Below are 16,413 nucleotides of genomic sequence, written 5' to 3' on the forward strand. Positions count from 1 at the left end.
AAGATTAACAGCAGCATTCTAGTAAGACATGGATGTCTTACTAGAATGTTACTGGATGAATTGACGTGTTGACAGATACAATTCTCTGAACTGCGGCGCTTAGCCAACTAACATTGTGCGCCCATTGTGCGTTACAGATCAACTAACATGAATGATCATTATAAAGGTTTCTTAAATGACAAACCACATTCACTTATGTATTTAAGAATAAAAATATCAGCCAAAGACTGACTGACATGTAACGCAACCAATCATAGTTCGTTTTGTTCCGCGTCATGTTTAGTGTGAAAAATGTGAAGTCGACGTCCCTACAATAACAGACCGGCGTATCCATCTAATAAATTAATCATTCAAGAACGTTGTGCAAGTTTATAGCAACAATAGAGCATACTTTTGAAATTCAGCATTCAGTTGATCCTGATAAGAGCTCATTGTCACAGTTGTAAACATGACGGCGTCCTTCTTCCACGAGGGGTTTCGCGTCACGGCATTAGCAATAAGTCAGGAGAGGTGTCGTATTTTGCCAGAGAAGGCAACAAATGTGAAAAGAATTGCTGAAATTTAAAGCTGGTTTGTAGCATACCAAGAATACAGACTTAGTACTGTAGTGTTTTTTAGTGTTAAATTATTGTAGTTGGGTTAGGTGGCATAGGTTTTATTGTGAATTTATAAAACGGTTAGTTACAATCCTTGATTCTGATTGGTCAATAGCTGTGCTTTATTCACGATAAAACACGGCTATGACCGCTTCACCCAACGGTTCTATTTATCACTGCGCCCTTAGCAACACCCTTAGCAACCACACGTATCAACATAAACAGACAAAAAACGTAAGAATTAAAAAGGCTAAAATGTTTAAAGTAAATTTCGATTTATTAGGTGGCATGACGATGGATAAGTGGTTTGAGGAACAATTTGTAGAGACTTCTACAAATATGAACCGTCATGCTGAAGTGCTGAAATGTAACATTGATACATTCGAGAAGACTCGTAATGAAAAAAATACCGTGCAGCAAACCCAATGGGCAGTGAAATGCTTCGGTGACTGGTGTAGTGAAAAGGGTTGCAGCATTGATTTTAAACAAATCACCAAGACGGAACTCAACGCACTTCTCCGTGACTTCTACGGAACTGTCAGAAGCTCCAAAGGCGAAAAATATGGGATCAGTAGCTATGTAGCGTTACGTGCGGGTGTGAACAGATTCCTGAATGATCCACCTTTGAGTTTGTCCTGGTGTCTGATGAGAGACAGCGAATTCACCTCATCCAATAATGTTTTCGTTGGAGTCGTAAAGACAATGAGAAGAGAGGGTCGTGATAAAACGGAGCATCACACATCGATTTCTACGAAAGATTTCAGCACCATAAAACTGTCCGATGCGCTTAATCCTAACACACCTGAAGGACTCGTTAACAAAGTCTGGTTTGACGTGCAGTTACACTTCGGACGTAGAGGAAAAGAGGGGAACCGAGAACTCATTCCAGACTCATTCCGCATTTTAACAAACGAAAATGGTGTAAAGTATGTCACAATGAGCTTCAATGAAGACACAAAAAACCATAAGGACCCACATGACAGAAATAAGGAGAGCAGGCGTGGCTTCATGTTCCAACAAACTGGGAACCCGCTTTGTCCCGTTGCCTCTCTAGAGAAGTACGTTTCTCTTCTGCCATCTAACCCCCCTGCTTTTTACCTTCACCCCAAAAAGCAAAACCTCTCTAAATGTGTTTGGTACGTAGATCACGCAGCGGCACATACATCATATTAGCTATTTATAATTTGTGTTAAATCTTGTTGTGTTAAAGTTTTTTCTCGTTTTTGACTGTTGCAGGTACACAAGAGAGCCTATGGGTGTGAACTACCTCGCAACAATGTTGCAGAGAATTTGTAAAGCAGCAGGCACCTCAAAGGTTTACACAAATCACTGCCTTCGCAGCACCATGGTGCAGAGATTGTCCGATGCTGGTCTCGAATCGAGGGAAATTATGTCTGTGAGTGGACATAAGTGTGAAAGTTCACTACAGAGCTACTGGAGGCCAAACTTAAAACAAAGAAAGCACTGGAGCGACATTCTTGCTGCAACAGAAAACACTGCTGACAGTGCTGAGCCCCAACTAAAGAGAACCGCGTTAAATATCACCACAGTGGAGCCGATTGAAATGAGACAAATATTTAATGCGTGCACAATTAACGGAGATGTTCAAATAAATTTAAATAAACAACAATAAAAAAGAATCTCTTGTTAGGCAGCATTTTAATAACTGAATTGATAACATTAATAAAATAGATTAAAGACCTAACTGTTATCTATCAAAATATGTGCCCTTGTGTTTTTATTTATAGGCTATGTAAATATTTAGTTTAGTGCAGAGAGAAAATAACGGAATAAACAAAAAAGTAAACGTTTTCTCATGCTGAGAGATAAGCTATGCCTATTTGTGTGAGGAAATTTCACAAATATTGTGTTGTAAAAAATAAAAAGAATGAGACAAGTTTGAGAACGGTTTGTTGTTTTTATTTGAGCTTTCATGCATATTACACATTGGAACGTTGTTGTTCACGGTCAGGGACTATTTTTTTTCTAGCGGAAGGAATGCTTTTAATGCTTTTATTGATTTAACTTCCATGAAATTTCCACTAATAATTTTTTTTTTCTTTAATATTGTGTGGTAACCGTTTTATAAAAGCAATAAGGTACTCGAGGCAAGTGCTGTATCGTGAATAAGTAACGGCTGAAGGGGTTGCAGGCACTCCGCTTCGCGTCGTGCCTAACAACGCCCTTCAGCCGCTACTTATTCACGATACAGCACAGCCTCTCGTACCTTATTGCTTACTTATTATGTCAATTTGTTTTTTTGTATTTAGACTACTTATATTTATATATACTTTTAATAATTTTAATATATTCAATTAAAAAAAAAATTTCAATAAAAAAAGCAGTTTTTCAATATCATTCACCATCGTTTTGAAGCTCTTTTAAAAAAAGTATCGGTTCAGGCACCCTAACTGACAGTCTGCCGCCTGACAGCCAGCTTTCTGTGTGCGTGCGCTCAGAAAACCATATATCAAAAATTGAAACAGATATGGCTTTAAAACACATGCAAATACTAAACGTTCATGATGACGAAGAACTGCAATGTCACATGAGCGTGACTGCGATAGAGATGACAGTCAAAAACTAACGAATCTGTTTGGTTTTGATTGAGTATCCGAGGGACGAGCTGTAAAGGCACAGCACTATTCTGGATAGGGAGGCGGGAAGCAGCGGCTCATTTGCGTTTCAGATACATGGACGAAAACAGCATGTTTTTGCTTTCACTCAAAAATGATCATATCAGATATTGAATCAAGAAAAAAGTCAAGCGTCTCACCAGCTGGTTTGGGTAGCGGATCACTACAGGCTGTACAGGAACTGCTGGAATGAACGCTCCTGAATCACACAAACAAACAACATAACATTTGTTAAGCACAATTGTTATGCTCTAAAGAAACAAAGGTTGCATTTGCATAAAATTAGCACAGAACAGACTGAACAGAAACCCTAGAAAACTGATTAGTCATTTTGTAATTCCAGAAGAGCTTTATTGCCAAGTGAATTGTTCTTGTTAATGAAGCTTCCAGTGCGCACATAAATACAACAAGACACATAACAATAAAATTAAAGAATAAAAATATGAAGTATAAAGACATAGTTAGGTTAAGTTAGAATAGACATATTTACAGAGTAGTAACATATTTACAGTATTATGGATAATATGAATAAACAGGAGTGAATTTGCAAGATAATTAGGGAGCAAGAGCACATACACACCTGGTTTGAACGTGATCAGACAGGATCTATTGGTGCACGTCCCCTCTGGAAATATCATTATCTGGAAGACACACAGATTTTCTGATCTGTCCACAATTATTCCTTATTTCACTTAATCTCAGTACCGGGTATGTGACAATGACTCTCCATATTCATTGCATTATAGGGAAATTATTTGAAAAGAAATGCAAACTCACAATGCCCCAATCATGTGACTTTAAAATATTAAACCCACAATGTTTACAATTATAAATCATCATCAAAGCAGCACAGAGAAAGGGACATGGAGTAAATCTGAAATCATTTCACTGCTATGATTTAAGTGGATGTTTGTGTTAAATTGTTTTATTGATAATCAATTTTTGGATATCAATGGATATCACTTTCCATTATGTTAGTCTTTTGTAAAATGCATTTAAGAAAAGACTTGTCCTTAATGACATCATCCTGCAGGAAGTGACATCATTTTGGAGGGAAATCAACACCAGAAGCATCAGTAAGTATTATCAATAGATCTGAGGTTTTGTGCTGAGGTTAGTTGGTTTGTGTCTAAAACATTTAGTGTGCACTCTAAATGTGCAAGCTCACTAGCCTAACCTACTAGACTGCAACACTTAAAACACTATGTGTGCACTCGCTAGATGTGTTTTTGTAAAACGAGGGACATACTTGATAATGTCAAATCGCACATCATCAAAACAACAAACAATATAATCGTAGACGATATACAGTATATTCAAGTCTCACCGACTCTCTGTTACATAGTTAATCTGGTTTATTATTTTTTATTTTTGGCTAGTAGAAGTTCTGAATGGCAGGTAACCTAAAAATGTAGTAGCAAAATTGGCCGGTGGGTGAAAAAGTTCATCTCAAACCCTGGTGGTCATACCTGAGGCCACTCTCCTCCTGAATGAGCTCTTCTCTTGATCTCTTCCACCGTCTTCCGTCTGGAGTCCTGATCTGATCGCGACACAAACACAGGCCGGATGAATTTGATCAGAGCTAGAGGAGGGAGAGATATGATCACATGGGTCACATGCACAGGTTCAGAAGGTCACACAATCCTGTAAAAACTCATCTGCCCTGGTGCGATGGCTGTACAAAGGTTTGTAAAGGTGACGAGCTATTTTTACTCTCGAGACTTTAATGAGCTGCATGATTGCAGGATCTGATTCAATGACACATTGAGGACAGTGTTAAATGAAACACTATCGGGTGAATCTCATCAAAATGGTCAAAATTGAGCATAATAAGCAGAGAGAAAGAAACATTGTGTTTCCCATTACAGGGTGAATCTCACAGAAAACGCTTGGTGTCATTTTTCACCCCAAAAGTGAAACTTTGCATTAAGGAAAATATGTTTTTTAGGGCTGTTATGAATATCTTCATGCGTAAAAACAATGACATGATGATCATCTAATTTATGAAATACATTTATGCAAGACTAAAATGAAATGTTTTCACATCGAGCTGTGTGGAATTACATATGCTTAACTGTCATCTTCATGGTTTACAAACTTTAGATTTTATTATATTAGTAGTCGGTCGATATTGGGGGATATCTTAGAGAGCAGGGTGGCCGATGGCCGTTGTAAAGCCGATATATATACATACTTTATATTTATTTGAATTAATATTTAATACATTAGAATTCTCTGTTCAGTTATGTTGAGACGTCAGAGGGTCACACTCTAAGCTTCCTCTTTCACTTCCCTACAGCTGCTGCTGAAACTCCTCGTCACTGCAGGGAAGAGGAGCGTGAGCTCTGGAGGTGTTTGGAGGAAGAGCTGCTGCTGCTGATGATGATGATGATGATGATGATTGAGATCACTGATGAGTGGGAGAGCAGATATGGACAGAGATCGTCACTATCCAGGGATTAAGCTGCAGCATATGAGGCTCAGAGTCGCCCGGCTGATCAGGGACTTAACGCCTACACCAAAATTAGCATGCACTAACCAGCTTCATCTAATTGCTCGGCTCTCAAAGGTGCATTATATAGACTATCAGCACACAAAGATGATGCCTGTGCAATGTTTAAATGTGACTAACCCTTTTTTTAGAGACCAACCAATATATATTTTCCCTGATATTTAAGCATTTTCCCATAATCTGGTATCGGTTTTGTAATATCGGATTCACCGATAAATGGTGCTTTCTTGTGGTTGTTTTGAGAATTGCACACAAGACCGCACTGCGTCTGAGGGGAGATGAGTCAACAACGGTGTCCCCTCCCTTAATTAATAAACTTTATTTAACATAACAGCCATTAATGCACAAATGAGATATGCACAAATAAGATATGTTACATAAATGATAAAACAGTGCTCTGTCAGCAGGTATATCATAATCTAGAGACCGACAAAAAAACATTATTAATGATTCTGCTAACATGCCAGGTGAACTCGGTAATTCTAATTGTGGTGATCTATTCTCTGTTTTGTTATTATTCTAACAATGTTTTGCGTATTCCTGCAAATATAAATAAATATCAGTTCTATATATCGGTTATCGGGCACAAACGCAAATAATTGGTAAAAAAAAAAAAAATAATCAATATCGGCCTATTTCTAGATTTTTTTTTTCATTTTGCACACAGTCTATGATTTGTACCAGTGTTTTGAAATGAGGAGGCAAAGTCCTCAGTTTTTTTATAAATCAAATGTAAATTCATGCCCAAGTTACACTTAAGTTGTCACATTTTCCTTGTTAAACACACAATTCTATTTTGTATTTTTGCATTAACAATCTCTCAGCTCTCAGATTTCATTAAAAAGATCTTCATTTGTGTTTTGAATATGAACGTACGGGTTGGGAACAATATGAGGGAAGTAATTAATGACAGAATTTTCATTTTTGGGTGAAATAATGCTTTAAAGTCTCTTTCCTCAGTAACATAACTGGATGTATTTGAGAAGAGAAAGACACCAGTGTTATCTATGATCATGTAGCCCTCACTTGTGCATTTCAGTAGCAATCCCTCGAGGCTCTTCTATTCGTTGTTGCTGCTCGTCTCCACGGTCCCCTCAGCATAGCACCATTAAGAGTATAAACTATTCATTTTATAATAATGATCAACCATCATTTATCACCAAGGCCACTATTTTGCATGTTTTAAATTTTGGCATCAGACTGTAAGATTTTCTGTTTGGCCAATGTGTCTGAAGTGACTTTTATTTTGACAGCACTGAGAACGCCAGCCCCTGAGCTCCCATTCTCAATTTTCATTAGTTTCAGTTTCTAAATAAATGATCGGACATAACTGTTAAACAAAGGAAGTAAATGATGTCCAAAAAAGTATACAGTTGATTATTGTTTACTTCCTTTTCATTTAATATTTTAACAATTTATTTTATGAAAAATACTATAGTAGGATTACAGAATCAAGAAGTTGCTATCCAAAAAAATATCAGATTTAATTTTTCCATATAATAGATGATTTTATTATTTATTTCTAATTAAGCAAATACCACGTAAAATAAATAAATTTCATGTATGCGTTTAAAATAAATAGATATCATATTATCTGCTTTTTTCCCCATAAGATAGTGGCACTGGCCATAAAAAAATATATCAGTTGACCACTAATTTATATAGTACTTTTTTATAAAAAAAAAATATTTGTATAGTTTATAATGCCTTTTATAAAATGACAACATAGACAAGTCAATAAACTGTAGTTGACAATGATAATGAGAACAGGCTGAATGAATGAGAAAAGCGTTTCTGTCCTTTTTTGTTTCACTGCCTTTAAATAACAGATTTTTATGCACACTTACTTCCCCACACAGGAATGTCTTTGCTCTCCGCTTTCATCACAATCGACGCCATGGTCATGGTGACGGGAATAGCGTCGAAATATGACGAGTGAGGGCCGAGGGTGAGGATGGGCGCTTCGGCGGGCAGAGCCCTTCTGCCTTTAACACTGATCCAGTGGAAGCCGCCCGCAAACCACATGACCCGCATGATGGTCTTCAGCACCAGGTCCACCACCCTACAGAAGAAGAGCGAGTCTGAGATCAGACCACATGCAGCGTCATTCAGACGAAAGGTTTGGGAACATCAAGGTGGATTGTTTCATTAGTGTGAGTGTAGTCTGAACACCAGTGAGCTGTATGTGAACTGCTGTTATGTATGCTAGGTCTGCACCACACTGGGGGAAAAAATGACTTTGCGATATTTTGTTTTTCTGCTATATATATATATATATATATATATATATATATATTGTGACATGAAAAAAACCCCACCAGATTACCTTTTTACACCAGATGACTTAAATAGCTCTATTTGGAAAAAATGTCCCACTTGAGTTCATAGGCCACATTCCCACTGTTTTTGAACCTATTATGATTTTTGTTGTGACTGTTATTATTAGATAAAAATATTAACCTGTTAACTGTCACCCCTCTTTTTGAGCATAGATCTGAACTTTAATGATTGAAGTTCATGAATGCTTTGGAATACAGACCTAATATTGGTTTCTTTTTAAAGACACACTGCATTTTGCAGAAGTGAAAGCACTTTTAATTCACACAAGTTTAATTTTACTGTTAAAGCAAATGTACAGAACTAAGCATTTTTTATTTCAAAAATTAAAATACTGATTTTAAAATCGCTAAAAATAAATCAAAGTCATATGTGTAACCAATCTGAGTTCCAAATTTGAAGTTGATCTCATAAACATTGAGCCAGCTAAATGGTTTTGAAGAACCATTTCCATGGTAATGCAATCACCAAACGAATTATACCTAATTTATGATGGTTACTAAAATTTGTGATAAGGGAAAAAGCAATAAAAAAAGTGTGCCAAGTGTTGACACTGACAGTTAACAGGCTATAATAAAGAGCATATAGTAACAATGCTATTATACTGTATATATATATATATATATATATATAAAAGTAATTATTAATAAAAAATATTTTATTTTCCTGAACTGTAAAATCAAGCTTTTCTTTTTGGCAAATAAACAAATGCATGGGGGTTTCAGGGTGATGTACAGACCATAGTAAATGATGCAGAACATTGTATTATAAGCTGCTCATAAGCTGCTCACGTGTAAATGAACAGTGCCACATGTCACTCTGAAAGACGCATTACGCAGCAGTTCTTTTTTTATTTTGATTATTTTGATTAAATGACAGCCTTTGCAATTTCATAATCGCACTAAGCCATATGATGATATTGACTTTATTTCGATATGTCACGAAAAGCTAATCTATACAGTTGAGTTCAGGCAAAGTTCAAAGGCTTGAGGTACAATGATCACGCACCACACAACACTTGTGCATCAGCATGCACAGTACACATGCATCCCTGATGTCCTATGAATGTGGTTTGAGTGCTCAGATCACTATTGATAACTATACTAATACCACGTTTAAATGGGGAGAAACATTAGTAGCAGTGCAGACGGGCACACGCTCAGACACCTGGAAAGCATTACTGAGTCAGGTTCTGCCCACAGGAGGGTGCTTAACCATCTCACAGCTCAATAAGACACAACCGCTTCATTAAGAGGTCATGTGAGGTTATTAGTAGTTATTAACGTTGCTGGACGTAATTAGCATCTTTAAAAAGAGTGTTTAATTAGATGCTTGATCTACTGTACAGAAAGAGGATGTTTCCCAGTGGGCATCTTGAAATAGCCATTGAAAGGACAACAGCATGTGTATGTGTGTGTGTCATTGAGGCTCAGTGTGACATAACATCTATGTGACTATGCCTCATATCTGCATTCCACACGATTCAAACACTCCTCAGCTGAATATATACACTTATGTTCAAAGATTTGGGGTTAGTAAGCAGATATATTAATACTTTTATTTACAAATAATGCATTAAATCGATCAAAGAGACATTAAATACAATGATAATTAATTTATATTAATTATAAACATCTTTACTGTCACTTTTGATTCATTTAATGCATCCTTGCTGAATAAAAGTTATATTTCAAATAAACATTGTTCTTTTGAACTTTATATAAATCAAAGAATTCTGAAAAAAAAAATGTTTTAATAATAATAAATGTTTCTTGAGCAGCAAATCATCATATTAGAAGGATTTCTGAAGGATCATGTGACACTGAAGACTGGAAAATTCAGCTTTGCATCACAAGAATAAATTATATATTTTTTTAATAGATTGGCATATAACACAATTATTTTAAATGCTGATTACATTTCACAATATTACTGTTTTCACTGCATATTTCTGATAAAATAAATGCAGCCTTGGCCAGTATAAGAGACATTTCTTTGAAAAACATCTTACCAAGCCCAAACTTTTGAACAATGGTGTAGTATGAACAATGGTGTAATAATTATTGAAGTAGGCATGCTTTCACACTAATTTGAAAGACACTTTTTTTTTTTGCACTAGCATCCAGTGGTGCAGAAACAGAGAAGCTGCGATTGTGTTATGCTGGTCTTGCATGACTTCTGTACTGGACATCAACTTCCTGATTTATGAAATAGAGGATCTGAAGGATCAAATTAATCTCACCACAAATCAATCATAAACACTACAGCAAGATACGAGAAGGAAATATACAAAGAGTGTGTTTTCAATTCTGAATAAGTAATAACTATGCAAACGCTGTAGCCGTTTGTCTTCAGTTGTTCTCGCTGTAGTGTCTTATCTGTGATTTGAAATAAGGAAGAGGAGGTCTTTACTTTCTCCATAAGCACTGTGGCTCCACCGTTGTCTCGGAGCGGCCCACGGACGCGATGAAGGCAAACGGCCAGGCCAACAGCATCATGAACGCCGCTATGAAGAGCCGGATGGGGAACACCGTCACTGTCATCAAACCAATCTGCAGAGAAAATGACACACACACACACAAACCTTTTATTGGTCACGTTGGCTGTTAAACATTTGTTTGAGTTCATTTTTAGGGAAGCCTATTTCCAACACATAAGAGAAAACCCAAAATGTTGTAGTAAATCAAAAATTATGACATACTAAGTTATAATTATCACATAAGTCAAAATTATGACATTAAAAATGTATATTACCAAAACTGACATACTAAGTCAAAAATGTATATCATAATTCATAATCATAATTATGTAAAAAAAACTCAAAATTACTAAAACACATCAAAACTATGACACACTACGTCAATTATGACATTGTAAAAAAAGTATGAAATTATGATTGTCAATTTCAAGATTTTAAATGTCAGTTGTAATTTTAACTCATAATATGTCATAATTCTGACTTTTCATATGTCATATTTATGATTTACAAAAGAATGTTTTGTGTCTCGGAAAAGGGCTTCAATACATTATTATACTATGAAAACAAACATCTGCTTAAAACTGTCCAGAATGAAACGAGAGCGTACTGACAAACATGCATCAAGTACTTGGTTAGTTACCACCAGAATAGAGATGTTCATTTAGTTTTTTCCCCAAACCGACAACCAATGCTCGTTAACCGATCATTCATTAACCGACAAGTTTATGTTAAACTGACAAGATTATGTTAAATTAGATTCAATTCAAATAGAATGGATACGTGTCTGTGACCCATTAAAAATACCAACATTTGTTTTCCAGAGGTTTAGATATGCGTAAATAGCAGCATAAACAACAGAAAATGAGGATTCATCGGCACATCACGCAACTGCAGAACTTATGTGTAATAAAAAACCCATAATAAAATACATGCAGTTAAAATGAATTAATATGCAAAATATATTTAAAAGATTAACAAAACGAAAGAAAAAACTGCGACAAGAAGTAGTTTCGGTTCATTTTTGTGACACTACAAAAATAAGATAACAGAAATTAAACGGAGATGACAGAAAGCAGCATCCTGTTCGTTTTCTTTATTTTACAAAAGCACAATATTTAGTTTGTATTGTGTGTACACAAATAAAATTAATCCCTTTACAGTTTCTAATGATGTTGTAAGACTGGAAAAACTGGAAGAACTGGAAGAGAGGGCAACTCTCAGAGAAAACAAAGGAAATTAACATTTGAACTCTCTCTTGTAAAGTTAGCATCAACATTTGAGACGCAAGTCTCTCACCTCAGAATACATCTCTTCCCCTCTTCCCCCATTCCTTCTCTCTCATGCTGAGATCACCAAAATTCACCCAAAAATCTATATGGTTTAAAGCTGCAGTCCGTAGCTTTTTGGGGGTTAAAAATAATCCAAAATACATATTTGAGAAAATACATAACCAGCCAGTGTTCAAAACTATCTGCTTGCCTTAGCTCGATTCAAAGCGGTAAGCTTGTAATAATGTTTTTAATTCCAGTGGTACTGGTGGATTTCCGCGGGAGATTCGAGCATGTCTTTGCGTCATTACGTCACATCTATACACATAAAGAAGGAGTCTCGGCTAGTATAAGCTATATTGCAGGGGTCTCCAACCTTTTTTCATTTGAGAGCTACTTTTTTTTTTAAAAATGAAAGTGGCCGAGAGCTACTCATGTAATACAATACTTAAATCTCCTAAATAATGTCTCATAACTCATATTAACAGCTATCCAAACTGTTTTAGACCTAAAAGAGTTTTTTAGGCCTATATATGTCACCCTTAAATGTCAGAAAATTTCCTTTCATGATTATAGTGACCAAAATGATCACGGTTATCACAGAATCCTGTTAAAAAAATACTACAAAATAAAATCAATTCACCAAGTTATATGTCGAAAACCAGCAAATAACAAAAAAATAGCATCAATATGCTCTTTTTGTTTAAATAAACATTAAAATAATAACATTAAAAATGATGGCCAGATTTTAAAGGAGTGTCTTGCAACATGTTATCTACTAACATGTACAAGTTCAAATAAAGTTTTGACAAAAAAGGTTTTATAAAAAGATAAACCTCACATATTTCAGCCTTTAAATCATTTTTTATAAAAAGAATGAGTAAAAAAATATAAATTACGGACATTTACAATGCACATTAACTTATCTTTTATTATTAATAGTAAAATTAATGTTGACTGAGCTTTCAATGTTGTTACGGAAAGGGTGAAGCTGATTGGTTGGATCTTGTCACATGACCTGCGGTGCGCTCGCGGCATTCTGAAAAGTTGAGGTGTTTTCATCTCGCTGCGCCTGGAAAAAATGAGCGCGTCGCTTCAATTATGAGCGCGCTTGCCCAAGCGCCTACATTTGAAATAACGAACTTGAGCGCGCAAAAGACGCGATATGTGAACGGCCCCTTGGCGAGCTACTTCCAATCAGGCCACGAGCTACTGGTAGCTCGCGAGCGACGTGTTGGAGACCCCTGCTATATTGCGTGTGAGGATGTTGGAGGTGGAGATTTATAGCCTTTTCTCACATCACTTGATATAATTAAACTTATCAATTTGATGGCGGATCGAGAAAGGTTCAAACGACAATCACCAGTGACAATAGATTCACCCGTTGTAAAATGCTAAATACTTCGTTCGGACTTCGGAGTGGCTAACTTACAGAAAAAAAGAGACTGCAACCGGACCCATGCGAAAACAAGGAGTCTTGTCCAAACGTTTATCCTACCTTATCTCTGCATCCCCCTCTCCCTCTCCCCCTGAGTCAAGTCACCAAAAAGTTCACTAAGAATGCTTATATATCATATATGATGTATCTTGGGAATCTATTGTTTTTTCTTTTCGTGTTTGGCATCATTTTAAGTGTCTCGGTGCGATTGGTAAAATGGTCTTAATTTCATTGCAGTCATTGGTAATATGAGAAAGATTGAGGACTTAGGAGAATCCTGTGTTCCTCTTTGGGTGATGTTTCTTCAAGACATCTCCCCTCTCCCCCAAGACCAGGTGCTACCCCCTGGGGTACAGGAACTGACCCAAAACACACTGGAAAAATATTGGTACAACCCTTTTTCTGGTCTGGGTATTTAAGGCTAGGTAACAGAGCAATCTTTGGGAACTGTAACCAGAAAAAAAACCCATGCAGTAATGTGTCAGTGTTATCCCCTTGGAAAGCTCTCACACACTACTGTGTGTCTCTGTCAGGAATGCATTGCTTACTTTTAGAATCATCTTTGAGTAATTGATGTCATGCATTTATTATTTCTGAATTGGCTTTTAATCATTTACTTGTGAAATTGGCACGGTACATTTTTCCTGACAAAAATAAATGTTAACCTTGATTATTCTGAAGTTTTCTGGAATCATTATTTCTAGTAGATTATGTGTAGTCTGTTGTTCCCGCAAATCTCTGTCCAGGATAGATCACACCTAAGGCACTAATGAATTAGACCTTCTGATTCCTGACTATCTCCTAACTTAGCATGTTGTACGCTGCAACTATTGAGAAAAATTACACCTATGAGTCAGCAGTGAGCGGCCACGTAGGGTAAGATAGTTTGCACTGCACCCTCTGACTATTTTAGGACTGGCTAGTTTGTGATCGTGAGCGCACACTCGCGACGTGACGTCTCAAAGCGACACCAGGTCCTTAATGAACGAATATTTGAAATTATGAAATGGCCAGAATAATCAAAGATCTAAATTAACTCATAATCAGTATTTATGACTGTTTTCTAATAAGAAACACAATCTAAATTTGATTAACATTTGAAATTGGAGTCAGATTAAGCGTAGAGCTAAAGTATTATTTAAACTAAATTCCAATAAATTAAGTGAACTTCACTGGAGCGCTGAAAAGACATACACGCATTATTCCTTCGACCATACCATTGGATTCCGGTGTTGGGCCAATGGGTGGACCTTACAGAGTTTAGAGATAACTTGCACACAGAGGAGGGCGTGTCTTCCAGGCAAATGGCATTCTGCTCCCAAAAGGTCTAAACTCTGAATGCAAATTCCCATTGTTAGCAAATGTTTCTATGTGAAAGAAGTTTCTGTCTATATAAAGAAATGCAACAAGAGGCTCAGAGTCAGGGCGATTTGTAACTCAAATTAGCCTGTAATGCAGAGTGTATGCAGGCACGCAGATTAAACAAATCTGTATGTTACCACAAATTTTGCGTCAGATTAGTGGCGACTAATATTTGGCACTAATTCAAGTGTACGTGGTTCGCAAAGACAAGAAGTGAATTTCCGTTTAGAACAGCAAAAATGCTGCTTGACCAATCTAAATTTGGGTGTGTCTTACCTCGGTTTTAATTTAATGTTACTTTAGATAAGTGTACGTGCAAAACCACGGCATGGCCAATCCAAAGCTATTATAAGAAAGAGTAATGTTGGTCAACTTATATCTGTAATAGTGGCCATACCTCTGCCTGAAGTAAACATTTCAAGTGTATGTAATCACGGGGGCTATACCAAAATATCTTTGATTGTGTAAGCGTGAATGCAACCGATCTCAGATATATAGCAATTACCTCTGTTTGGTTACCAAAACTGATGAGCTTGTGATCGTGAGACCCGTGTTAAGCAGAAGGCGTGAGGACCGTAAAGAGTTAAATAGAACAATCAAATGTATTGCTGAAGTATTATATAATTGACCAATAACCAGTTGGCAATCTAACCTAAATTCGAGGTCGTGATAAAATGGAGTCAGATAAAAGCTTAAATGGAATTAAATTACTTTGCCACGCGGAAAGACAGTAACGTGCAGAGACCTTCACCTGTTCTATTGGATGCCACCATTGGGCCGATCTAGACGGGCTTACAATGTCTTACTCTTAACTTTATGACAAGTTCAAGTTGTTTCCGCTGTAATAAGGAACATATTCAAGTGATCACGCAGGCACATCATGCACACACACACGTTTACTTGGCTATCTAAATGGGGACATTCCATAGACGTAATGGTTTTTATACTGTACAAACTAGGGTTGCACAATTTAATCGCAATTAACATGAAATCACGCTTAAACCGATTTGGTTTATTGCGATTATGAAATCGCAAAGGCTGCTTATCAGTGACGTACGGCTCTGTTATCAGTAGTAAATGTTGCTTCATCTGAAAGCACTGCGAGTTTGAGTCGCTTATAACCTGAATTTGAAAAAGCAATACACGCAAAACGCCGAACCTCTTGTCCAAGAAAAGACAACATTTAAAAAAAAAAAATCAAAGCGTTTCAATCTTTTGTTTATTCAGCTACAGAGATAGTATGATACCCATAGGGATTTCCTGGAATGATGCATGTTATCGTACTTCTGTGGCAGGGCATATTTGGAGTGTCTGCGCGAGAGCACCCTCTGGTGTTCAGATGGAGCAGCATTTACTACTGATCACGAGCCGTACTTCTCTGACAAGGTGCACATAATGTATGCGACTTATCTGTATCTGTGACTTATCTATTGTGTAGTGTAGACATGTGCCGGTATTCGGTAATGCGATAAATCGCGATAATGAATATGCACGATATTGTTATCGCGGGCACTTCAAAATACCGTGAAAAATAATAGATTCGAATTTAGACTTTTAGAACGCGCATTAGCTTATTTTCCATCAACCGCTTAAACACTGCGTATATGCTGCGCAAAACACGTGCGCACTCTGATGTAAACAATCCCCACATGTACAAGCACTGTGTGCATGCGGCGGCAGTGCGCACTCTAGTCTAATGTAAACAATCCTCACATGGAGTAGAAGCATGGCGGAAGGAGGAACGCTGCCGACGATTTACCCCCCGCAGGGCTGCCAACTCTCACG

General features: G+C 36.9%; 2 protein-coding genes across 3 annotated transcripts in view; one reads left to right on the top strand and one right to left on the bottom strand.

Annotated features, from left to right (window-relative positions):
* LOC130090414 (lysophosphatidylcholine acyltransferase 1) overlaps positions 1-16,413 on the bottom strand; it is a 55,006-nt gene that overhangs the window by 14,059 nt on the left and 24,534 nt on the right. The window contains exons 2-6 of the mRNA XM_056257775.1: positions 10,494-10,633; positions 7,592-7,806; positions 4,702-4,814; positions 3,813-3,873; positions 3,373-3,431 (exon numbers count right to left, since the gene is read on the bottom strand). Of these exons, the coding sequence (XP_056113750.1) occupies positions 3,373-3,431; positions 3,813-3,873; positions 4,702-4,814; positions 7,592-7,806; positions 10,494-10,633 (588 nt within the window). The remainder of the gene's footprint in view (positions 1-3,372; positions 3,432-3,812; positions 3,874-4,701; positions 4,815-7,591; positions 7,807-10,493; positions 10,634-16,413) is intronic.
* Positions 672-2,247, top strand: LOC130090425 (uncharacterized). 2 transcript variants are annotated; one of them, XM_056257796.1, is made up of 3 exons: positions 672-805; positions 1,014-1,732; positions 1,833-2,247. In XM_056257796.1, the coding sequence occupies exons 2-3, from the start codon at positions 1,242-1,244 to the stop codon at positions 2,227-2,229; spliced, it is 888 nt and encodes a 295-aa protein (XP_056113771.1). In that variant the 5' UTR covers positions 672-805; positions 1,014-1,241; the 3' UTR covers positions 2,230-2,247. The 2 variants fall into 2 exon arrangements, with proteins under 2 accessions (XP_056113771.1, XP_056113762.1); XM_056257787.1 differs by lacking the exon at positions 672-805 and having other exon boundaries at positions 830-1,732.

This window comes from Rhinichthys klamathensis, unplaced genomic scaffold, assembly GCF_029890125.1.
Source record: "Rhinichthys klamathensis goyatoka isolate OS25496 unplaced genomic scaffold, OSU_Roscu_1.1 h1tg000006l_1, whole genome shotgun sequence".
Lineage (NCBI taxonomy): Eukaryota > Metazoa > Chordata > Actinopteri > Cypriniformes > Leuciscidae > Rhinichthys > Rhinichthys klamathensis.